We start from the raw sequence: 27,102 nt of genomic DNA on the forward strand, positions 1-27,102 counted from the left end.
TCTGGTTCGCCAGAACTGTCTTAGTCATGCTGGTCACATGACCCAGAAGCTGTACGCCAGCTCCCTCGGCCAGTAAAGCGAGATGAACGCTGCAAACCCAGAGTCATCCGCGACTGGACCTAATGGTCAGGGGTTCCTTTACCTTTACCTTAGGACAATCCAAGCCCTTTGCCTGGTATCTTTCTAGCTGATATATGTTTGGTGCCTCTTCTTCCAACTAATTTACAGCCCAGTTCCAAATTAGCTCTGTTACCAAGAACAATTTACTCAAGAAGTTTGAATATAAATATGCTAAATGTTGGAGCTGTCACCCATACGTTTCATCAAATAGCATTGTGCTCACTGTATTTTAACAGAATATTGGCATACTCAGCTATTGGAGAAGTGCCTGGTTTCTAGCAAGCTCTTTCCCCCCTGGATTGTATCCATTGACCTTGATTCCACAGCATGATTTTTTTGAATACTCTCATTTTCTTCAGTTAGGTCTCTCCTTAATTAATGCTGCCTGGATATTTTCCTTGAGCTGGAATCTCTCTCCCCACCCCCCTCTTTCTTTTTTCTTTCTCTCTCTCTCTCTCCCTCACCCCATAAGAACGCACTACTGCCATTTCATCCACCTAAGCTGTAAATTGCTTGAGTGGCGTATTCTGCATGATAAGATTGAGCCCTTGTGGGCAAGAGTGACAGAGACTATTGCTGTTACTCACACTGATCCCTACATGTGTGCCATGTTCAATATGTGCTCATCCCTTAATACGAGACATTGAAGATACTTGAAACCTCAGAGGTAGGAAGCAATCATTAAGCAAACAATTGGGCATCACAGATTTATCCTTGGGTCTCCCACTGTTTTCATAAATGCAATTTTCCTGGAAGAAATCTATTTGAGCATATAGCTCCTCTGTATCCTGGATCATATATCACTATTTTCCTTCCCAACTTCCTTACAGAACACTGTCTTTTTTCTTGATAAATACATGTTAATTAATAAAATAGTTACCAGCTGTGAAAGTGTTTCACAGAGTCATATAAAATCAACACATGGCAGATTCTGTTCCATTACAAGGAAACAAATTAAATTCTTTTCTCCCTCTGAGTCTAAAGAGGCAGCAATTTTCTACATGATAGAAGAATGAGAACTATAATTCATCTTCTGGACATTCCAGATATGTTTCCTGGATTACTGGGAATCGTGGCAACTCTTTGTTTATTCTAATTGTGTTTTGCTGTGGGTTAAACCACAGAGCCTAGGGCTTGCCGATCAGAAGGTCGATGGTTTGAATCTCCGCGATGGGGTGAGCTCCCGTTGCTCAGTCCCTGCTCCTGCCAACCTAGCAGTTCGAAAGCAGGTCAAAGTGCAAGTAGATAAATAGGTACTGCTCCGGCAGGAAGGTAAACGGCATTTCTGTGCGCTGCTCTGGTTCACCAGAAGTGGTTTAGTCATGCTGACCACATGACCCGGAAGCTGTACGCCGGCTCCCGTGGCCAATAAAGCGAGATGAGCACTGCAACTCCAGAGTCGTCCACGACTGGACCTAACGGTCAGGGGTCCCTTTACCCTATACCTTTAACGTTATCCAAGGTAGTTCATAAAGTTGCACAGAAAAAACCAACTATTTAGCAACAAGAAAAAAGGTTGCTGACACTCCTAGGCAAACCATGGAGCCAGTCATTTAACGTTCTTGAGTTGATGGAAATAATTTTGAAAATATGTAATCAAAAACATGTAACATCCCATGCCAGCCTTGGTTTGGTTTGGTTTAGTTTTTGCTTTTGTCTCATGAAGTGCTATTTTGTTGCACTGACAAAAGTCAATAAAAATACTTTAAAAACAAACAAACATAAATGCTTTGTCAAGTCAATAGATCTGCTAACTTGCTTTGGCCCCATCTGTGTATACATTTAAAGCAGTATCATACCACTTTAAACAGTTGTCCTGGGAGCTGTCTAGGGTGCTGAGAGTTATTAGGAGATCCCCATTCCCCTCACAGAGCTACAGTTCCAAAGTGGTTTAACAGTGAATCCCTCTTCCCAGTGAATTCTGGGAATTGTAGCTCTGTAAGAGGAATAGGGATGCAGGTGGCGCTGTAGGGACGCAGGTGGCGCTGTGGGTAAAACCTCAGTGCCTAGGACTTGCCGATCGTATGGTCGGCGGTTCGAATCCCCGCGGCGGGGTGAGCTCCCGTCGTTCGGTCCCAGCTCCTGCCCACCTAGCAGTTTGAAAGCACCCCCAAGTGCAAGTAGATAAATAGGGACCGCTTTATAGCGGGAAGGTAAACGGCGTTTCCGTGTGCTGCACTGGTGCTGGCTCGCCAGCTGCAGCTTCGTCACACTGGCCATGTGACCCGGAAGTGTCTCCGGATGGCGCCGGCTCACAGCCTCTAGAGCAAGATGAGCACACAACCATAGAGTTGGACACGACTGGCCCGTATGGGCAGGGGTACCTTTACCTTTAAGAGGAATAGAATTCTCCTAACAGCTGTTGGCACCCTTAATACATCACAGTTTCTAGGATTCTTTGGGCAAAATCCATGATGGTTTTAAGTGGTACAGTATTGCTTTAAATGTATAGTGCAGATGGGGCCTTAGTTTTAAATACAAGGTAGAATGGTGAAAGCCTCTAAATCCACCAAGCATAACAAATAAATTTTAGGGTTTTTTTTAAAGCACCCCATTTGTACAAAAACTCAGTATTAATTTGGTTTTTGCTGTGTTTCACTTGCAGGACTTTGTGTAGAGGTTGTTGAAATAACCTTTCACAAGGGAGTGGATTTTGCCAATTTAGACAATTGAATAATGATGAAATCTGCACATGGTTCAATATGTGATGTACCCTTTCACAATGATTTAAATAGTTGCTGTTGCAGTGTATTGAAATGCTCACAGTGAATACCAAATTATAAAAGTCAATTGAGTTACACTGATAGCATTTCATTATATATTGATAAGTAAACATAAGAGATGGTTTCTAGCAGAATAGATCACTTGTGGCATACAACTGCTGTGCCTGATAAGGGCTTCACTTTAAGGTCTTCAGCTGCAACAACAGGTTCCCTGTCTGATATAAACTACATATAAAACATGACTTGTAGGAGGACAGAAACTACAGGATTGATAAAAAGATGTTTATCGTTCCAGTACCTTAAATGAGGATAGAAGCTATCTGATGAAGCTGGACTTAAGGAACTAATTATGGCTGGAGATTTTGATCCAAAAGGAAGCTGCTCTTGAAAAGGACCATCACTCTTGCTAAGTAAAGCCAAAGAGCTTCCCTTTGACTCTGTCATTGCTACTATTTTGTACTTGGCTGTCCTTTCTGTTGTAAATTAGAATAGATGAAAGCCGTCGAGCTGAGTCTATGATGGAGGCTAATTTGATGTGATATAATTGATGAACTCTAAATTGTTCCACTTTCCCCTCTTAAAACAGTCTGACTGAAGCTCAAAAAGCCAGTTTGATTTACACTGCAGCTATGATAGTGGCCATCCAAGAGAAGACAGGCATTTGTATTTTTTTTATCATCTGTGGCCTGTGTTTGCAGATTAAATACTGTGGCAGCCAGAAGAATAGCTCTTTGTTTCCAACTCATTAAACTCAATTGAGGCAATATTTGAACAAGCAAGGGCAATTTTTAAACCTTAGCCACTGAAGTGATAGAGGGTTCCTTTCCACACCCAGCCCTACTTCCCTGGATTGAATTGCATACTGCAGGACACCTTTGGAAGCACATGGCATGATTATGGTGGTGGGAATAGGATTGTGCCTGGTGATCCTTTCCCTGAGTTCCATGACATAGCTTATACGTGCCATGTAATTTTTTTGTGGAGTATGGTTCACATGGTCAGAGGCTATGCACCATTGAGGTTGGACCTTGCACACATTATCCTGATCCCCCCCAAGCATGCATTCATCCTGTACAGACAGGTCTGCTGTGTGCAGGGCATGGGCAGCTCCTAAGAGGGTCTGCTTAGGGTGTATTGAGACCAGTCCTAAAACACAGGCAGTGTGAGTATGACACCAGACTTGGACTGTTAAAAAGCATTTCTGTATATGATGTTAGTAGTTCAGATTAGTCTGCTGCATTCTGAAATTATACAAACAAATATTTAAATATTTTCCTGTGTATATTATTGCACCTGGGTATAATACTAGAACATGCAGTACAGCCAATATGTTTAGGCTGGATAATTTAGAGTTGTGTTCCCTTCCCCCTGACTCACTTTTTTGCTACATATATAAGAATTTTGCAGTGTAAGTGTTTTTTACGGCCCTTCTATCCCATACAGAAAATAGCTTCACTAGCTAATAGCAAAATAATCAAATTTTGCTGAATAGATTTTTTTTAAAATGCCCTTGATTAAAAAGAAAAGATAAGTGCAGGAGTCAGGTGGGGCTACTGGAAGATTTAAGTACCTCTTGAGAAACCTGTAACATGATTATCATAAGGCTACATAAATGCTCAACATGAACTCCTAGTCTGCTAAAGTGAAAAAGATAACCAGATTAGGTCTCATTTAGCACTACACTTAAGTGAGAAGAAGCCAGAACACTATGGCACTATACTGAATCCCGAGCTTTATATTGATCCCTGTTTCTTTCTTTAGGAGATGAATTCTTAAGGTGAAATAATATCACAAGTAGGAGTTGATATGTTATTTTTGTTCTAAATATCTGCCATTTCTTTCTGAATAACCTTTCACATTTAAAAGCTAACCATGTCCCTCAGGACAGCCATGATCAATCTCATCATATACAGCTGCTTTGGGAGTGGGAGACCCTGGATCAGGGCCACACCATTTCTCCATCAGAAATTTCTTTCTCCTCCCACCTGCTGTCCAAAGCTTCTGCTAACCTCATAGATTTAAAATACACACACAATATAGGTCAGGCATAGGCAAACTCGGCCCTCCAGATGTTTTGAGACTACAATTCTCATCATCCCTGACCACTGGTCCTGTTAGCTAGGGATGATGGGAGTTGTAGTCCCAAAACAGCTGGAGGGCCGAGTTTGCCTATGCCTGATATAGGTACTACCCCGTTCATCCAACAGGACTAGCAGCAGTGTGTGGTGTGGTGGTCTAGATTATAGATAAGAGAATACTGCAAAGACACATTAATCCTCTTTCCCTGCTCTGCTTCTGTGATCCACTTCAGGGCCCTTGCAGCTGTTTTTAAGGTACCAAGTTTTGTTTGGGGTTTAATACCAGGAAATCCAATTTAGACATTCTGAATTGGGCTTAACCAACATATTGGAAGGGATAGCATTCTAGCCCTGCCCCTGCCCCCATTGCCCACAACATATTGAAGAATGACTCTCTGCAACAAGGGAGCTGCCTCCACTTGTTGTGACTCCCATGAATTTTAGAACCGTGGAAAATAAAGACTCCAAAATAAAGCCTTCATGAAGGCTTCCTTGCTGCAGAGAGCTGCCATTCAACATGCAGAAGGCAATGGGGAAAGGGAAGTGGAGGCAGGGCTAGTGCTTGTTCCTGTTTTTACCTCCCCATGCATTGTGTTCAGAACACTCGAACAGGGCTTCTGTCATATGTAGATTGCTTTCATTTTCAGGATCAATCTGAAAACATTTGGCAGACTTTTAGGAGGTTCCTAACGTCCTCTGAAACTGATCATGATCTTGGTTTCCTTGTTGGCAGCTTTGGCATATGTACGTTTCTGATTGAGCCTGGTCCTGACTGAAGCATGAGTGTTACATGGAATGTTGATATGCATGTGGTGTTCATTAATACAAAACTGGCCTGCCTATTTTAGATATGGCAATATATGCCAGATGGTGATATCCATGATAATACTGAATTCCAAGATGCAGACCCTCCAAGTGTCCCTATTTTTCAGGGACGTCCCTGATTTAGAGAAGCCGTCCCGGTTTCTGATTTGATCCCAGAATGTCCCACTTTCCCTTAGGCTGTCTCTATTTTCATTGGAGAAATGTTTGAGGGTGTGGAGTTACCTGATCCCCTGAGCCCTCTGAAAGCAATCCTTTATAGGGAAGTTTTTTTAATGTTTAATGTTTTATTATGCTTTTATATATGTTGGAAGCTGCCCAGAGTGGCTGGGGTAACCCAGTAAGATGTGTGGGGTATAAATAGTAAAATTATCATTATGGAATGGGACGTTCTATTTTCATCAGAAAAAGGTTGGAGGGTATGTAAGATGGTAGTGCTCATGCCTTCCTCCCTCTGTTTTGAGAGAACATGATATAGGCTAAGAGAGAGAGAGAGAAAAGAAGACCAGATGTAAGATATCTGATGCAGAATTTCAAATTTGTACATTCAATTACTGTAATCTCTAGCTTTACTTTATAATTCTGGATCACTCGTGTATGTGTCTTCAGCATACTTTCGCTTTGCATTATAAGCACATAGAACACACTTATGTATTTGGGGAAAGAAACTATATAGCTATAGTTTCCACCATGAATGGAATAATGTCTTTTTGCAATGGAGGGAGAATCACAATTTTATTCTGGAGCCTTCTGTTAGCACTAAGCAAGTGGCAGATTCACATTTTGTTCTTTGAGCAACAACATCCAGTACGCTAAATGTTCCTTGGATCCAGCTACAAATTGACCTTTTCAGTGATCATCCTTTTTCTCTTTTTGATTTGTTCTGGGGAAATTACAAGCACCTGGTATTTGGCTTCCAAAAAGGATACACGTCGAATTGACCTTTTGGTACCATTTGGAGTGGGTTGGGGTGGAAATACAAAAGGGGGTGAAGGACAAGTTTACTCTTTAAGTGTATCTTAGCTGCTGCCTGTTGGATTATGCCTTGTTTAAATAATCCTCTATATCTTTTTGTCTAAAGTCAGGACACAAAGTACATGAAGCTCTTCACGTGTCTCCCCTGTGGCAAACAGTAGCAGACTCCTCAGATAATGCTTGCTTCACTCCACCTCCTTGCTCAAATATTTTTTAAAGGCATCGAGAAATGGTCATTCTGCAGTCGGTTTAGTCCAAGTAAACTGGTAAAAGAATTACCTTGCTTTAAAACTTTCACCAGAGATAAATCATTTTTGTGTATGTGCTGGGATTTTTTTCAAGTCATTCTTCTGGAAGCTTCACACTCAGACTTCATTTGGCTATAGTGGTAATGAGAATAAACTACAGCAAGCCCTCAGCTAATATACTTCCTCATCCACTGGTGCAGCCATGAGGAGGAGTTCAGGAACTTTCACTTCAGTTTGGATTAACTGCAGCTTTCTGTGTCGTCCAAACCCAAACAAACCATTTTCACTCTTGAACTAGTTGAAATAAGCCAACTTTGGAAATAGCTCCAGCTTCCCATTCCGAATACTTTCTTCTTTGATATTCCTTCCTCAAGGAGGCAACATTATTTTGGGATGGAGGGAATAAAAACTTGATTTAAGAGTCCTGTGGGACAAAGTAGAATGACATTTACCTAAGGTTTGGGCATAACCTCCATTTGAATTCATTAATGAGTCATGGTGTTTCATTAACTAAAATAAATTTGAATTATGACATTAAAAACTTTGAAATTATAGTTATTTAATGGAAATAATATTTCCAAAATTCCATGTTGAACAAAATAAATAATAGGGTGGTTTTGACTATAACCCTTACTTAGTTCCTCAGAGGTCCACAAAATTACAACTTAGTATCTTCAGATACTACTAAATATTTCACAGCACCCCATAATGTTGTCATCTCTGTAAAATACCAGTTGATGTTCAACCAAGGCAAGTTATCAGGCCGAATTATAAATAGTACCCCACTGGAGCTTAAGATAAGAAGCTCTGCAAGTTGCCTTTTTCAGTGCTAAGAAATTGGAACCTATTTCAAAGATGTTTGTGAAACTGTTATTTTGTATTTTTTAGTACTAAAATGGAGACCAGTTGTTTAAGATAACCTCTTTCTACCTGCAAAATAGGAAATAAAACTGGTGTGTAATTGAATAAGGTGTTCATGATTTCAGAAATGGATTTTGGAAGTGTTCTAAAAATCACATATCATAGTTTCTGAACCAATAAGAACTTGACAGTACTTTTCTGATGCTGTCATAAATGCCTTACAGCAGACAATATTTAATTATACAATTTCAGAGATGTGCTATAACTGTAGTAATGTGTGTTAATTACTATCCAGCAGAGACAGGGTGTAGTTTCTGCAAAACAATGAAAATCTGTAATTAAGTATTCTTGCCACTGCACTGGGATTTACTGGGATTTACTGTGAAGGTTCGGTGTGAGTGTTAGTCATTAGTTGTTATAAAGGCAAATAACAGCCCATCATTATTTACCCAGATCAGAGCTCATCTGTATTTTTAAGGTAGCATTCAACACTACGTTAAGTTTCTGGGTATATGAACTGAACTAAATAACTGTTCCACTTGTGGTTGGATGATTTCCCCCATGCATGGATTTAGGCAATCCTGTGCTGTGACAAATTAGTTGTATGAATAATTTTTCACAAGCACAGTCAGGGTTGGCCCAATACATTTTGCTACCCAAGCAGCTTGTATCACATAGTCTGAAAGAATTGACCAAAATCCCAGTTTAACGGATCATCATAGTTGGTTGAGGCAGAACTCTCAGCTGGGATAGCCATGTACTTTGTGTTACAGTCTCCTGTGGGAAGGGCTGTCTGATCTAAGTACTATTTAAAGATAAAGCACCAGAGGAAGGGAGAGTAGTGGCCTTGAAATTGTCAACAGTTAGCACCTAGGTCACCTGGTGAGAGTCTTACCCACTGTAGTAAGATGTATTGTATATTATCATTTCTTGTTGTGTGTGTACACACAAAAAGGAGTGCATTCCTGTACTTTCCCTTTCTTTTAAAGAAAAGATTCAGGACTGGCATAGGAGAATGAAGCTAAGAGATGGGAAGGAAGTGCAACTGTTTTCAGCTGTTTTTATGGTGGTATTCCACAATCTGATAAGATGTGTGAGACATCTGTGCATTTCTGGATGGTCATCTTTCACTCTCTTTTCACATTTATTTCGGGGTTCCTAGAGATGGTTTTGTGACAACTGGTACTGTTTCTATCATGGAAAAGTGGGACAGATTGTGAAAGTGTTTCCTCCAAACTTTTCTCAAGTAATAAACTACACCCTGTCACACAATAGCCCCATATTTGCCAGGAGTACCTGCTCTCGCTGCATTTCAGTTGAATCCGGGAGTTTTAATTTTGGGCTGATTTTGTGTCTTCAATATTTTGTCTCTCCTGCTTGTTCTCCCACTCATTCTATGGTTCATTGATTTATAAACACATATATAGGCTTCCATGAGAAAATGTTTGAACTTGGTTTTTCACTTTCAACTTTGCCCTTTCCTAAATTCCTGAATTATTATTTTGTTTATTACTTTACTGTAAGCTCATTCATTAAAGCACCCTGTGCAATTGGAGTTTTCTTTTGAAATACCTTATCCCACAAACCGTTACATTCAATTAGTAAGCATTTCCTCTCATACAAAGCTTATTACAAAACACTGAAGTCTCTTTTTCTCTTTCTGTGCTCTAAATCCCCCTCCTTTCTCCCCAGGCACAATTCTGAATAACAGACAAAAAGAACCAAGTGCTTTTCTTCTGAGTGTGTGGTCAGTGGAGAGTTTGCTGGTGGTTGAATCTTTTTTTTTTAATCGAGTTTCAGTTTTGTAAACCTGCTATAAATAGTGCATTGTGTCAATGAACAAAGTTATTAAATGTAATGGAGAATCCAAGGTACAAAAGAACTGTGTAAATGAGAGACTTAATGTGATAGTATTTTCTGAACAGCTGATCAGAATTTCAGTGTGTGCAATACTTCTTCTTAAGTAAGACTTAATGCATGTCATCCATTGGAATTTATAATAATGAGCCCTTTGGAAACCTTGTTAGAATTTAAAAGTGGCCACACAGAAGTAGCTAAAATACCTTAAACTTGCACACACAAAACCACTTGAGAGAGAGACCAATCATTGTTTCTACTATACAGTATTTCAAATGTAATCCAAACAGTAATAGTCATATACTAATTTGAAAATTATGATAGTTGATATTCTCTTATTTAATTGTTTATGCATTTTATTATATAGCTGTATTATTGTTAACTGCTGTGATGTTTCTATGATATAGCAGTATATAAATATGTTTATAAATAATAAGCAATAATAATAATAAGTAAGTGTTGTTGAAAGCTAACAGATTTTAGCTTAGCGGTTATTTGCTGTACACATTGAATATCATGGTATCTTTCTTCTGTAATGTTCAAAAATCTGGAGTGATCATTCACATTCTTAAATTACCTAGTTTCCAACTTGCCACATATTTTACTGCTTCGTATTTAAGGAAAATCAGCTCCTGTGCTTCCTCATATAATTAACTTGAAGCTGAAGTGGGTTTGGAATAAAAACAGAATGAAAAACATTGGAAAAGACATAGCCATCTACTTTGAGAGATTCAAGATCTCTATACATTTAGAATAAGGAGACATTTCCAATAACTATCACCATCATTGTTAAGAGTTCTATTGTACAGAAATTAAAACTGTCTCCTTGAGACATGTAACTAGTATGCAAACACTTTTGACAAGTTTCCAAGCAAGGGTTCAGAAACTATTTATTATTTATTTAAGATAATACTATTCAACCTTTCTATCTTAAAAGAAGATTCCCAAAACAGGTTTCAGGTTAAAACAAAACACATAAATCGAAATTTTTAAAATCAAATGTGTTAAAAAGAAAGCAAATTTATAGAACAACAGAATAAACAGTCTGCAACTGGACTGAAATACTGGTAAACAGTAGCAGTACACAACAGAGCAGTAAGCTTCCAGAAAAGCAGCAAGAACAAATATTGTAATTCAATGAAACCATGAACAAAGATACGTGCTTCTATTTGGCACCTAAAATGTAGGGCCTGGTCAACATCTCTGAGGAGGTAGTGCTATAACTAGGCAACACACACACACACACACACACACACCCCTGATTTCAATCAAACTAACCCCTGAAGGCAGAAGTACCCAGTGAAGAGTATCTGCAGAGGAACTTTATGACTGATCTGGTTCAAGGAGTAGGTAGTTCTTCAAATTCCCAAATCCCAAGCCATAAATAGATGTAATGTTCAGAAAGGAGCACTTTGAATTATGGCCGGAATCACACAGAAAGCCAGTGAATATGTTTTTATAGGAGCCCAAAATTTTCCACACAGCTAGTGCCAGTCAATAATCTAGATGCCATGTTTTTCACAAATTTAAAATTTTAAGTAGTCATCATCAAAAGCAACTCCTCAAAGAGGAGAGCAAGAACAATTCCTGAAAGATATGATGCTACAGCTATTGGTCCTGGAAGCTGCCTTGATATACGTCAAACCATTGGTCTATCTATCTCAGTACTGTCTACACTCTACACTGACTGGTAATGCCTCTCCAGGAGGCATTTCATCTTTCAGACAGGAGTCTTCCCCAGCTCTAGCTGGAGATGCATGGGATTGGACCTGTTGCCTTTCTCATGAAAAGCAAGTTCCCCAGTAAACTACAGCACTTTTACTTTCCCTATCCTTCACCTGACCAAGGTTGTCCAAAACGTTCTCTGTTCTAAGTAAAAGAAAACTGTGCAGAAATGAATCTAGATAATCAAAGTCTTTTTTTAAAAATAATTTTATTAAGTTTCCATTTACCAAATTAAACATATCATACCAATTAGTCCAAATTATATCAATACACATCATAAAGTCCAAATGTTTTCTGAATTAAATTTTTTTGTGGGGGGTACCCATGCTTCGCGATCGTCAGGAGTCCAATCATCCATATTTCTGCTGCTTTCATGTTTACAATGATGTTTTCAGTCCCATCAGTTTCAGTTTAGGGAGTGCATGAGATACCAGTGGTGCACACATTTCTAATATCCAACATAAAGTAATGGTCAGGGTAATCTCAGAAGGAATGGCTGGGGGTGAGGGCTGCTGCTCCCAGCACCTACCATCTGATGCAATTGTCTCACTGCTTAATGGTAGTGTCAGCCTCTTCTTGGGTTAACAAAGGCTGTCTAATCTAATTTGCTTTTAGAGTTTACCATGAAGTCTCTGTTGCTTTTGTAGAATTGAGACCCGCATATATCTAGCTCTTATAACCAGCTGGCAGTTACCTTTGAGTGGCACATCTAGCATTCTTTATTGGTTTAAACCAATAAAGTTTAAACCAGGGGTCAGCAAACATTTTCAGCAGGGGGCTGGTCCACTGTCCCTCAGACCTTTGGGGGGGGCAGACCATATAACACATAGATGCATTTTAAATAGAAGCACACATTCTACTCATGTAAAAACACCAGGCAGGCCCCACAAATAACCCAGAGATGCATTTTAAAGAAAAGGACACATTCTAATGTAAAAACACACTGATTCCTGGGCCGTCCATGGGCTGGATTTAGCAAATGATTGAGCCGGATCCAGCCCCCGGGCCTTAGTTTGCCTACCCATGTTTAAAACAGAGAATAAAGGGAAGGGTATGGTTGTCTCAAGGCTAGCCCAACAAAATGAAGCGTGTTTCTCCCCATGTCAGGGAAGAAGGGGTGACTGAAGATTTACTACAGGAACAAGGAGGGAATAAATATATATGTTGGGAACAGTAGGGTTTGTGAATCAAATCAACCTTACCTGATGGTTGAAGTGGAAATCACCCATGCGGAAGAAAGGGGCCTGCTCTGAATCATGGCAGGCAGGTGCATAACCACACAATGCTCTTGAGCATCTTGCCCAGAAACGAGATATTCACAATTGAATTGTAGTTCTCAGGGATCTCAGGATCCAGGAAGAGCCTCTTAAGCAGGGGGTGCACCCTCACCTTCTTCAGGGCAGCCAGAACAACTCTCTCCTGCAGTAAACCCACTCAATCAATCCTGTCTGGTCAGATTTTATCAGCCATGATGGGCAAGGATCAAGAAGACACTTGATTGCCCAGATACCCTCAAGCATCTTGTCCAAATCATCAGGCCCAAACAATTGAAACTGATCCCATACCTAACAAAGGTGTTGAGGTCAGTACAAAAGCTTTACAATCCCGACAAAATCCTTTGAGGAACTTCAGTAGAGTCCATTCTATATCAGGGCTCTGGAGGGATTGTGAGGGAATTCAAAGGGCAGGTGCCAGCCACAGCTACCTGAATTTCAGCAGGGAAAGGAGGGCCAGGCCTGGGTGGCAGTAGCTGGTATGTGGGGTCAGCAGCAGGGTAGACAGTGGACCCTTCTGAGATGTCATGCAATCAACAACTTCCCAACAGTGCCTTCCTTAATGCCAAGTCTCCTACTTCTTCTTATATTCAAAGCATGTGTTGTTGGATACATGCTGAAAAGAACAGTCAAATAATATCTTCTTCACCAGCTTACTCCTGATTTATTATTATTTTTTGTATTGTATTGTTATTTTCATGTAGTAGCATTTTTTTTCTGAAGGGGCAGGCAGAGTTTTGCTACCCTGCTATCAGCCCTTAAATTACTCTTAAAAAGCTACCAGAGTATTGAACAGAGTATAGTGCATATGCTTCTCACAGAGCATCTAAGTGTCTAATGTGCCCAATTTCTGATTTACTTTTGGATAAAAGCATTGTTTTGCCAATGCAACTAGCAAATGGTATTCTACCTCTGCATATCTTGTATGTATGGGCAAAGCCTGTGAATAAACATTGCACTAGCCGACGTGATCTATGATTATAGAAATCGGGTTTTGTTTTGAGTATCATTCCCCTTATATCATGATTGCATGGTTTTTTATATTTTCATTTTGGAGCCGTGTTCTTTTATTCACAAAGGAAACCCCACATTTGAAATACAAATGTGAAAGTAAGATGATTGAAAAACGTTACCAGATGTACTTGCTGCATTGTCGTAGCCCTTAAATCAAAAGCCTTAAGTAACAAGGTGTCATGAGGAATTTGCTTGCATACCCTTTATTATCTCAAAGGGAATTTTATGTAGAGAATGTTAGAGTACTAGCTGAATTTACATTGAAGGGGCCTTCTGAAGCATTGATGAAAAATTCTAAGGAACTTACTGTGAAAACAATATTAAAAGAAATTGTATTACATGATTTTGTGTTAAGAGCCGAGTTGTAAGTAGCTATTGTATTGGAGCAGGGAACCAGGAATGAGAGGTCAAGGCAAGAGTCAGAGCTGGGAAGGGCTACTGTTGCCCAGAAACAGCCTAACCAGCAAATCTTTATAGCTCTTCTTGTTGAGGAGAGCCAGTGAACAGTCATTCCAGTGCTCAGAACCTGTTGCTTTCCATGCAGCTATATAAGCTTATGCCTCAGTGGCTCAATACACTGGGTTACCCAGAGGTTCCTGGTTCTAGTCCTGACAGCTCTTGATTTCTGTTCCTTCTAGGTACCATGATATTTTTTTTCATGTAAAGAAGCAAGCAAGCAATGAAACTTACTTGATAATTAATTTGATTTAAATATTTAATGTTGCTTTTATTCATTTCATACATCCAGGGAAGAAAAAATTGTATTATTTAGTGCCGCTCACCATTTTTATTTGTTCAGGTTTAATTAGTATTATTGTTAGAGACTGAGGGGGGAAATATAAATTAGCTTATGAGAATGTGACTGTGGCTCGCTGAACATTGGCATGACGTCAGTGGGCTTTCTATGCAACCTGAGCATAATGTAGGTCTTCAGGTTCCTCAGTTACATTGGCACCAGGTCTCTAATGCTCAGACATTATTCTTCATGTTTAAGTAATAAGGGAAGGGACTGCATATAAACTGCAGACACTGTCACTAATAACTCCATCTGGTTTCAGTACAAGTGCATGGGGAATCTAAAGGCTGACAGTGTTTGTTCTTGGCACAGGTTCATTGAGTTTGTCTCCTGATCAGACTTCAGATGAAAATTTCTTGCCACCATTTCTTCATGTTCCTTAAAGAAATCCTCTATGTGTGTAATAAAGAGGGGGGCTGGGCTGGGCTTGACAGTTACTTGGAGTACTAAGGGAAAGCATAATTTATATACCCTTGTTCCAACCTTTGTGAAAATATACAAATAGTCATCACAAGGTACATGTGTGGTATAGGGATTCACCCTGAAACATTAACAAGGAGGTAGTAATTTTGAAGTCAGCTGACCTTCTTATACCAGTATTCAAGATTTGCAGTACAGGCAGATGCTGATAATACAGTTTTAGCAAAAGATAGCTAAAGGAAGAAAGTGGCATCCTTTATCAAGGCTGAGGATGAACTGAATTCAAGCAACCATTCACAATACTCACTAAAACCTGGTTTGGATTGCCATGGAAATTCCTTAGTTTTTCAAAGTAAAGGAATTAGTGGGAATGGGATTGTTTGCACCATAATCCAGTTAGACCCTGGAAAAGCTGTGGTATGTTGTATGTCCAGCCATGTGACCATGTAAGAACATACTTCCCTGGGCCTCTGGGACCTTTTCGCGTGTCTGGAGACCACGAAACTCCACTTAAGATAAACCTGGTATATATTGTTCGGAAATGTCAGTTGTCATTACTGGATAAATGTTAAGTGAATTCAGCTACTGAGCATCATATTTTGAAGTTATTTCATTGAAACCTCTTTTTCCTTCCATCAGCAACTTATGCGGGAGCGGCAGCAGATGGCCAGCCGTCCCTTTGCTTCTGTGGACGTAGCACTTGAAGTAGGAGCTGAGCAAACAGACTTTCTACGAGGGCCATTAGAGGTAAGAACTGTGGTGCGGATGGGGGACCATTTCAATTTGCATACTGATAATGCTAGTCTCATCTGCATCTGCTTCTGAAACCAGAAGAGTGTGATTACCCGGAGCTGACAAGTCGTAGCTACATATGTTGTGCCGTTTTTGAGGCTCATCGTTTCAGTAGCATGACATGAGCAGTAACAAAAGCCACTGGAGAATCTATTAGCTGAGGTTGGAGTGACAATCTGCTCACCTGGCAGCCCTTTCTTGGTGGATAAGAGCTGAAAGAGTTTAAGATGCACATATTAAACAAGCCTCAAATGTAGTCCTCTGAGTACATAGTGCCCCCTAGTTAATGGTTCACATCTATCTTAATTAACTGAGATTGCTCTTTAAAATGAGCTTTGTGTTACATTTCATTATTCTACTTTTATTTGAGAGGCTTGGAGAGTACTGTCTACAGAGTATGTTGTCGTTTGTGACTAATGGCTACATTACGGCATTTTTATTGTAAAGGCAGTACTTCTGAAAGAGAAATTATAATATGCTAAGCAGTGGGATGCTGTATTGGAATAGTGTAATAATGCATGAAATAGATTCTGGAAGAGTCACCTAAAAATAAAAAAGAACTACAAATAGAGGATGATAATGACTAATCTAATTAGGACTCTCTTTTTATTCAGTCATATTCATATATTTCTATACCTTTATTTACAGTATTTTGTTTATGAACTGTATCTTTTCTAGAACAAAAGCAGCTCTAGAATTCTCCCAAATTATCAATTAGCTTTCGCTATTTCCAGTTTTTCTTAAATCTAAGTTTTGTCTTGATTGTCTCAGTACCCTCTTTCCAGGAGGGAAAAAAGGATCCTAAGTCCCCACTCCCAGATAATTATAAAAACCTCAGGGTACCATCCCATGCTCAGATAAATGGCCATAGAGCTCAATAAGCTATAAAGGAGTGGTGATAAATTTGTTCATATCCCTTTTCTTTTTCATTAAAAATAGTTTAGTTCAGTCTCTATTTTAAATAAACAAATAAATGTCACAAAGTGATGCAGGCATGGGTTGTGGAGGTGTTTGTTATCAGGACTGCAGTTCCTGGGGAGAGGAGGCTTATCCTTCCCTCCCTTGAAGTCCTCAATATTGGTCTCTGCACAATTACAATGCTTAATAATAATAATAATCCTCATAGCTGTTTGGGGAATTTGTTTTTCTTTGGGGAGGGGATCTCAACTGGAGAAGGAAGCAATATATATATATATCCCCTTCCACGTGCTGTGTTGCCAATAACAGTTGCATGTTGTGACTGCAATTAAGAAAAAACAGAGATTTAACTGCATACTATGCATTGAATGTAGGGACGCGGGTGGCGCTGTGGTCTAAACCACTGAGCCTAGGGCTTGCTGATCAGAAGGTCAGCAGTTTGAATCCCCGGTATGGGGTGAGCTCCCATTGTTCGTTCCCAGCTCCTGCCCTCCTAGCAGTTCAAAAGCACGTCAGAGTGCAAGTAGATAAATAGGTACCGCTCCGGCGGGAAGGTAAACTGGAATTCTGTGCGCTGCTCTGGTTCACCAGAAGCGGCTTGGTCATGCTGGCCACATGACCCGGAAGCTGTACGCCGGCTCCCTCGGCCAATAAAACGAGATGAGCGCCGCAACCCCAGAGTCATCCGCAACTGGACCTAAGGTCAGGGGTCCCTTTACCTTTTATGCATTGAATGTACCATTTAACCCTGCATTGACCCTAATATAGGATTGTTATTACCCATTACAACCGTACAATTGCAACTGATGTGTTAGCAATGGAGTGGGGTTGCAAATGTTTTTTTATTTCAGTACTGAAGAACTGTGCAGTCCAACATAGAGTGATACCTCTGTAAAGAAACTTAGATTTCCTGCAACCAGTTATTTCCAACAGCTTATTCATTGCAATATAACAGGATTTCATGGAAATGCCTTTATAAGTACTTAGCTGAGATGCTGCTACTGTATACCAGGCTCATTATAATCCCAAAGACCAGCTCTTGTTGAGTTTTCAGTCCTTCTAATAAACAGAAACTGATGACAATATTTATTTCTGCCATAATTTGAGTATTTTCAAAGCAGAGTGCATTAAAACAATCAGTCTTGCCAAATAAGCTGTGCTAGATTGTGACCAGGGAATGCAGCTGTCAACATCAACACCCCCATCTTCAGCTGTCTGGTGAATTTCCCTTTTGGAGAGAAACAAAGGGAGGCTCCGAGCTATTCAGGATGATGACTCAACAGCTGCATACAAAACTAAAGTTTATGTAATTAATCTGGAAAGCAATATTGTTATGCTCTATTTGGGTGGGAAGGGACAGGGTGGGTGATGGGAGCACAGGCTTGTGGATTGTTTACTTACAGCTTATATAATTAAACTTTAGAAGTAAACATCAAAAGTTAATTGCTGCCATTTTCTATGACATGTTTTATTTAGAAACAACTGTGGAAGCTGAAATATTTTAATTATATTTTTGACTTCTTATTAGGGTTTCTTCCTCCTTTATTTCTCCTATAATTGTACTCTGATGTTAGTACTCACTCCTTGGATATGTTCAGCCTAGCCTTATTAACATATACACAGTCTGGATACTATTCAGTTTTTCCCCACTAGAGGATTGCAATCTGCAGCAAAAAGGTGCATTGCCCTGAATATTAAAGTAATATGGTGCAATGTATTGATTGGCGTGTGGTATCTGCTGCATAGATAAAATCACTCATATTCGGAAGGAGCTAGACACCACCGTGGGAGCAGGGCTGGGGCGGGAGAGTGCTGGAGCTCTGTCTGGTCAAGTTGCATGGAATCAATTTCAATCTGTTACCCCCGAGGATGTGGACAGGCTGCTTGGACGCGTGAAACCAACCACCTGTCTCCTTGATCCTTGCCCATCCTGGCTAATAAAAGCAAGCCGGGAAGGGCTGGGCGATGGGCTCTGCGGGGTGGTGAATGCTTCCCTCTGTGAGGGAACATTCCCAGATCTGCTGAAAGAGGCGGTCATTAAACCGCTTCTTAAAAAACCATCTTTAGACCCGGCCAGTATGGCCAACTATCGCCCAGTCTCAAATCTTCCATTCTTGGGCAAGGTGATTGAGCGTGTGGTTGCTGAACAACTCCAGGCACGCCTGGAGGATGCGGACCATTTGGATCCCTTCCAATCGGGGTTCAGGCCTCATCATGGGACTGAAACTGCCTTGGTCGCACTGGTTGATGATCTCCGGCGAGCTAGGGACAAAGGTAAGAGTTGTTTCCTAGTTCTGCTGGATCTCTCAGCGGCCTTTGATACAATTGACCATAACATCCTTCTGGACCGTCTAGAGGGGTTGGGAGCTGGGGGCACTGTTATACAGTGGTTTCGCTCCTTCCTCCTGGGCCGTGTTCAGAAAGTGGTGGTGGGGGATGAGTGTTCAGACCCTTGGGCCCTCACTTGTGGGGTGCCTCAGGGTTCCATCCTCTCCCCCATGCTTTTTAACATCTATATGAAGCTGCTGGGAGAGATCATCAGGGGGTTTGGACTGGGTGTCCATCAATATGCAGATGATACCCAGCTCTACCTCTCTTTCAAATCAGAACCAGTGAAGGCAGTGAAGGTCCTGTGTGAGTGCCTGGAGGCGGTTGGAGGATGGATGGCGGCTAATGGATTGAAGTTGAATCCTGACAAGACAGAAGTACTGTTCTTGGGGGACAGGGGGCGGGCTGGTGTGGAGGACTCCCTGGTCCTGAATGGGGTAAATGTGCCCCTGAAGGACCAGGTGCGTAGCCTGGGAGTCATTTTGGACTCACAGCTGTCCATGGAGGCGCAGGTTAATTCTGTATCCAGGGCAGCTGTCTACCAACTCCACCTGGTACGCAGGCTGAGACCCTACCTGCCCGTGGACTGTCTCGCCAGAGTGGTGCATGCTCTAGTTATCTCCCGCTTGGACTACTGCAATGCGCTCTACGTGGGGCTACCTTTGAAGGTGACTCGGAAACTACAGCTAATCCAGAATGCGGCAGCTAGACTGGTGACTGGGGGCAGCCGCCGAGACCACATAACACCGGTCTTGAAAGACCTACATTGGCTCCCAGTACGTTTCCGAGCACAATTCAAAGTGCTGGTGTTGACCTTTAAAGCCCTAAACGGCCTCGACCCAGTATACCTGAAGGAGCGTCTCCACCCCCATCGTTCTGCCCGGACGCTGAGGTCCAGCGCCGAGGGCCTTCTGGCGGTTCCCTCATTGCGAGAAGCAAAGCCACAGGGAACCAGGCAGAGGAGAAGCAAAGCCACAGGGAACCAGGCAGAGGGCCTTTTCGGTAGTGGCGCCCGCCCTGTGGAACGCCCTCCCATCAGATGTCAAAACGATAAACAACTACCTGACATTCAGAAGACATCTTAAGGCAGCCCTGTTCAGGGAAGTTTTTAATGTATGATATTTTAGTGTTTTTTTGGTTTCTATGGAAGCCGCCCAGAGTGGCTGGGAAAACCCAGCCAGATGGGCGGGGTACAAATAATAAATTATTATTATTATTATTATTATTATTATTATTATTATTATTATTATTATTGAGTTCAATACAAAGGATGAGCCTTGTCTTGTAAAATTAAATTACAGGTCTTTTTGAACTTACAAAAGGAAAGTACAGTGGTACCTCGGGTTAAGTATTTAATTCGTTCCAGAGGTCCGTTCTTAAACTGAAACTGTTCTTAACCTGAAGCACCACTTTAGCTAATGGGGCCTCCCGCTGCCGCCACACCACCAGAGCACAATTTCTGTTCTCATCCTGAAGCAAAGTTCTTAACCTGAGGTACTATTTCTGGGTTAGCGGAGTCTGTAACCTGAAGCGTATGTAACCTGAAGCATAAGTAACCCAAGGTACCGCTGTAATAAAAATTACATTAAATAGTCACAGTTCTCCTTAGCCCTATAGTTGTATTCTAGTTATTTTACTGAAGAGGGTACGATGAAAGTAGGCTATTTCCATGCTATCCCATTTTTAGATTTACTACAGTTACAGTATGATTTATTGGAAACTATCTAACTCCATCCCTTTAATGAGATTTGCAAGGAAGAGGAGGTCATGGCATTATCCTAATTGTGTTTGTTTTAACAACCACTGCAATCTTGCATGTATTTTGTATTTGTTAGGTGGCATCAGTTGACATAGCATTCCGAATGTTGACTATATTTTGAATCAACGTGGAACTTTCATATGATTATCTTTCCCAAGAGACTGTAGAAGTATTTGCATGTAGGACTTGCATTGTTGAAATAAAACCTCCCACTTACAACATTAGTACAGTTGCAAGTTAAGTTCACTTCAACCTCTTTCTCCAACCTTATTTTGTCAAATTTGATTCAAGGATAATTTGGATCAGGTATGAAGTCGTGTCACTTTTTTATTGACATTGTAATAACTCTGTCGCTTCCAGTAATGTTATATTGACTGTGGGTTGTTTAGACAAAACATAATGTCAGAGCAGCCATTACCTACAGTACTATAGGTCTTCTACTTGGTTTGTTAGTGAAAATGCTGCACATTAATATTGCTTCTGACATACATAATGTTGTGAGTTTCCACACTGATGGATGTTTTATTTGCATTTAATGCTGATTGTCAGGTACCGTTCCTTTATTTCTGGTGTGATGATATACATTCAGTGTTCACTTTTTGGATATTACCTTAGGGTAGGAAGCCAGCATAATTTACGCTGCCTGACGTTAAACCAGCATAAAGTACGCAAGACACAAACCGTGTTCAGGAGCAAGGCCAACTGATTCTGCCCAAGTCTGGCAGTGAGAAAAGAAGCCTTTAAATAGAGTTAGACTTGCACCACTCTTTTTGCTAGTTTAAGTACTTGTTGGTTTACATGGACTCATTACTGAGCTGAACAGAGTGAGGATTTTGCATAAGATTTAGCAGAGTGAGGATTTTGCATTTTCAACATGACTTATGCTGGCCTCAGCTGAACCAGCTTCAGGTGGAATGAGGGACTTCCACTGGCATATCTCTGGCTGAGCCATGGTTCGGGAGGCAACCAGATGATTGGCTGATTGACTGAATGATTGATTTTAAAACAGTATATTTTACTATGACCACTTAACCCACCAACTAAAAGAAGAAATGCATCATTGAAAAAAAGGTCAAATATTTGCTTAACGTTTGTACTATGCCTGCTAATACACATGTATAGGTGCATGTTTATCAACAATCACCTACCGTGTATAAGATGGAGTTGAGGAATTGATGCTTGCTGGGTCCAGGACGGGGCAGTGGCATCATCAAGCTGTCAGGGGTGGCAGATGCAGGTCTGCAACTGCCACCGTCCTGGTCCCAGCAAGTGACAGCACTGCCACAGTCACATGATTCTTTATATTTAAACTAGAATTGGTCCAGAGAGCCCTTCTAATACAGGATGGTTTCACTGGACAGTGTTTCAAACAGAGAAGCATCTTCTGTAAAGCAGGACACATGATCACTGGGCTCTCCTGCCTCTTGTTTCATTTGCTAATTATGAGGTCGAAGCTCAGTTGGTTGAGTATGAGACTCGTAGTCATGGGTTCGAGCCCTACATTGGGCCGAAGATTCCTGCATTGCAGGGTTTTGGACTGATGACACTTGTGGTACCTTCCAACTCTACATGGTTTTTTTTCAGGGAAGCCTTGCATATATGTAGTTGTGATCGGTTCAGAAATCTGTGAGCTTAAATAGCCTTCAGAAACTCAGACCTCAGACAGCCAGTGGCGGAGCTTCATGCTCCAGCACTGGGGGGCGGAGAACAGGTGGGGCAGGGCTGGTACGCATCCTGGGGCAGGGTGCACCACCCACAGGGGCGGGGTGCACGTCCTGGGGCAGGGTGCGCCAACTGCGGGGGCGTGGCGCCTAGCGCGGCGGGGGGCAGCCGCGATGGCACCCCACCAGGATCACGCTGCCGGGGGCGGTGCACTCCCCCTGCACTCCTCTTCCTCCGCCAGTGCAGACAGCTTGGGGGTTAAAATGGCAGTGTGCCCCTCAATTCGAGACTATGTCTCCAACTGGTGCTGGTACTATTATATTTGCCTGCTTTTGTTGTGCTATAGAAGTATTTATATTTTCCCCACTTTCAGTAGCTGTGCATTCCTACTCAGCACATTCCAAGACCTTACTTGTGTGGTATATTTCCTTGTATATATTTAAAATGCACTTATTTGAATGATCTAGGTCCCAGTGAGATTTGAGGTTATTCTGCAAAGCTGTATAAATAAATCCACACCCCACCCCACCCCGTTAATAAAAGCAGTTATAACAATTTTTAGAAGTCTGTATTGTCAGGAAGCTTGAGCCCAAGCTTCTGTTCTGTTGGCTGCCATTGTGCCATTGGTGGCTGCTAAGAATTCAGGGTGATTTATTTAAAATACAATACAATCCAGTGCTCGAGCTTTGTGCGTTCAGGTAATTGAAGTTTATACTAACAAGCGAGTTTTCTGTTTTCCCTTGCCAATAAAGTGGGAGGACTTTTTAACTTGCTTTGCAAACCAACATCATTTTTTTGCTGGGCTCATATTCCTGCTTAATTTAAATAATTTAATGAGCAATTTTAAAATCTGCAACCCAAGCATACTTGATTATTTTATACAAAATGAAACTGGTATGTGTGCTTCATCAGCAGTACACTTCTTTTACCCCTCTCTGATAGCAAAAGTTCTGCAGAAACTGGAAGTGCATTATTTCAACCTCTTCCTCACAGGTCATCTCATTGATCTGTTTCACAGACCCTTTTTACTTCCATTTCTCTCCTGTGTGGAAGGCTACATTTGTTGCCAAATTGACTTCACAGAAAAGCATAGCATATTTTACTGTTAAGATACAATCATGTCACATGATCTTAATATTATAATGCCGCATAAACTTGGAAGTATGCACATTTCTGGTCACTGTACCTCAAAAGGGTATTGTAGAGCGGACAAAAGTACAGAAAAAAGGGACCAAATTAATAGTTGGAGCGACTCCCCTACAATGACAATTTACACCATTTAGGGCTTTTTAATTTGGAGTGAGTAAAGTGGTCGTGACAGAACTGCAGAAAATTATAAATGGTGTGGGGAAAGCGGATAGAAAGGATGACACGAAGTGTCATCCAGAGAAGCTAAAAGCTGGGAGATTCTGCACAAACAAAAGGAGGTACTTCACATAGCAGTTCTTATATTGTTCTAAAAAAAACTGGAAGCTTTTGCTAGCAACTGATCTTCACTCTCATTTTGGGGGGGACAGGAAGACTAAGAGCTCTGATTACTCCATTTCTGATTCTTTCTCTCTCTCTCTTTTTCCACACTGCCCCCTTACAGGGTGGTTTTCCCCCCAGAATTCTCATGGCTCCACTTGTGTGATCAGCTTTTAAAACATCACCGTCTAGTGAAGTGTCAGTTTTGTTGCTGATTTACAATGCTTCCCCAACAAAGCCCATCCTTTGATCATTCATGCTACCACAATCCATTAGTCTCTCCACTGTGGTGTGACATCAATAGGTGTGACACCAATTTTGTGGTGAAACTAATATTTTGGTGATTCCATCCCACGACTAAGTTTTCCCTATCCTTGTCCTCTCTTCCTTTCATTGTCTCTACCATTGTTTCTAACGTCCATACTAGCATTATATCTACTCTTCATTGTCTATCCCGTGAATGCTATTCTTTCTATTCTTGGATTATTTCTTGGAGTTCTATTTATTCCTTCCTTAGTCTATACTAGAGTGACCATAAATGTGTAGCCTCATGCCATTCTTGCCCCAGGAAATGGAAGATTGTATCAGCCCATTTTCTTTCATTTTTCTAGCTTTCTTCTTTCTCCAAATCCAATTCCAAATTGCTTTTCTACCTTTCTGCATCTCCACTGATTTGCTCCACACTTTGACCTCAAAACATACAATATCAACCTCTTACTCACCCCACCCCACCCCATCTCTTCATCCAGTATGTTTTTCTCTAACTTGTCAGAACTCTGTGTAGCTAGAAATTGCCCTTCCACTCAGGCTGCCTCATTTATCTGGAAAACGTTTTGTCTCTCAGGCTATTGAATCTCTTCATTTGAGATATTGCCTCAAGACCTTTCTTTTTTCCTTAGCTAATGGCAGGTTCTTTCTGAAAAAAAACATTTTGTGATACCTCGATGAAGGATGTTATTTTCAGAAAAAGATATTCTGTCGCTTTTATATCAAGGCACAATACCTGCCTCAAAGGAAAACAGAATTCTGGTTTACTCTCAGTAGTGCTTCCTTCTGTAGGAAAGAAAATCCTATAAATCTTGCTGCATGTTTATTTTCAGATGCATTGGTCTTGTAATATTTCTAATTCTGCAACTATTAAACACAAATCTATATTTTGACTCGAATCCCCCAATGCTATAGCTAAACATACACACATACAGGCTGAACTTGGACATGGTCTAGATACAGTACACATTTGTCATAGGTTGTTTTTTTGTTTGTTTTTTTAATCTTTTCTGTTCTTTATCCAATAGGTAAATAGAATAAAAGACTTAGCATTGAGTTCAGGCAGAAATATTTCAGCTCAACCATGCTTTTGCTTCTTCAGCATATCTTTGCCTAGGGAGGCTCGCCTGATGCCAGCATTGTATATTTTTATGCACCAGGCAAATGCTTTCTTTTATAACTAGGCCTTTAGCCTCTAATTGTCTGTGGCCTTATAAAAGTGGGTGGAATGTTTTTTATTGTATATATTTTTTCCATTGGTTTTAATGTAATGGGTTGGTTGGTTTATTGATTATAACTTGCTTTTGTTTGCTTGAGCAACAAATTCAACAACAACAACAACAATAATAATAGTCATGTCTAGGAAGAGTTGACTTTATACATACCGTATTTTTCGCTCTATAAGACACACACACTTTTCCCCTCCTAAAAAGTAAGGGGAAATGTGTGTGCGTCTTATGGAGTGAATGCAGGCTGCACAGCTAGCGCTGTAGCCAGGAGAGCAAGAGGGATCGGTGCGCACTCCTGGCTTCAGGGATTGCTCTCCTGGCTTCAGGGATAGCCACGCAAAGCCTCTTGAGAGGGAAAGCTGCGCAGCGCCCCTTTAGCAAAGTGGGAGGAGAAACGGAGACCCTTCTGTTTCTCCTCCCGCTTTGCTGGAGAGGTGCTGCGCAGAGAGGGAGAGAATTTTTTTTTCTTGTTCTCCTCTAAAGCTAGGTGCATCTTATAGAGCAAAAATACAGTACCTTTGACTACCCACAACTCTTTCTCACAGAGGATAGTGCTGTTTTGTTTTGTTTTCTCCCAGGTTGAGTAGTTTTTCATGTATTCTTGTGGCTTGGGCATATATGTCTCTTAACTTTTCATTATTTTCTATTATGCTAAGCCTATGGTTTTATTTTTGAAATGCTCAAATCGATATTTTTCTTTCCACAGTATTAACTAAGTATACAATACTAATCATACTCAGAGTAGACCCATTGACTCAAGTCTATTTAAATCCTATTAACATTGTACTGTGTATCACCCTAAGAATGAAATAAAATACAGTGGTACCTCGGGTTAAGTACTTAATTCGTTCCAGAGGTCCGTTCTTAACCTGAAACTGTTCTTAACCTGAAGCACCACTTTAGCTAATGGGGCCTCCTGCTGCTGCCACGCCGCCAGAACACAATTTCTGTTCTCATCCTGAAGCAAAGTTCTTAACCCGAGGTAACATTTCTGGGTTAGCGGAGTCTGTAACCTGAAGCGTCTGTAACCTGAAGCGTATGTATCCCGAGGTACGACTTTAGAGCAAAGACAAAAGAATTGAGGTTTAAAGCCAAATCCATAGTAAATTTTAAAAAAAGACTTAAGAACTATATTTATCTTTTAAACATGGCTTGTCCAGCATTTTGGAAACCATTTACTTAGAAGCAATTTTAAAGAGTTTGCTGAGAGCATATTCACACATTAATTCCTCACACATTCCCACCCCAGATTCTCTCTAGGAAGAGACTAAGAGTTGGCCTTGAGCTTATCCTGATTTATTTGTGCCCTTCCATGTTATCCTTGAAAGTAAAGATAGGAAGCCCCTCTGAATATATAAACACAGGACCTGAACCTAGGAGGTTGCACTCTGCATGATGAGGCGCACAGTGAATATGCACATCATTTCTCCCTGTGGGGAATCTGAATGGGAAAATTTAATGGGGGAAACCGCTAAGTCAGTAAACCAGTCAGTAAACCAGTAGAGGTAGCACTTTAAAAAACAAAAAAGAAAGAAATCGGCCCATGCTTTCATTTAAGGTATTAAAAAATCTGATTTAATATTTTTTATATTTAAGAAATGATGCCTTAAGCACACTCTGCTTAATCCAATTGCTATAAAAGTTACTGGAATGGAAATACAAGATTTCTAGCTGCACAAGATTTCATGCTCCAGTAGCATGAACAAAATATAAAGTTTAACTGATTAAGTGTAGGTGTTTTGTCATATGTTGACATAGTAATAGCAT

General features: G+C 40.8%; 1 protein-coding gene across 3 annotated transcripts in view; it reads left to right on the forward strand.

Moving 5' to 3' along the window:
• Positions 1-27,102, forward strand: part of ATRNL1 (attractin like 1) — a 503,197-nt gene that overhangs the window by 347,700 nt on the left and 128,395 nt on the right. For all 3 annotated transcript variants that reach the window (XM_081192831.1, XM_081192833.1, XM_081192832.1), the window contains exon 27: positions 15,553-15,660. In XM_081192831.1, the coding sequence (XP_081048957.1) occupies positions 15,553-15,660 (108 nt within the window). The remainder of the gene's footprint in view (positions 1-15,552; positions 15,661-27,102) is intronic.

Source organism: Podarcis bocagei (assembly GCF_964188305.1).
Source record: "Podarcis bocagei genome assembly, chromosome: 4".
NCBI lineage: Eukaryota > Metazoa > Chordata > Lepidosauria > Squamata > Lacertidae > Podarcis > Podarcis bocagei.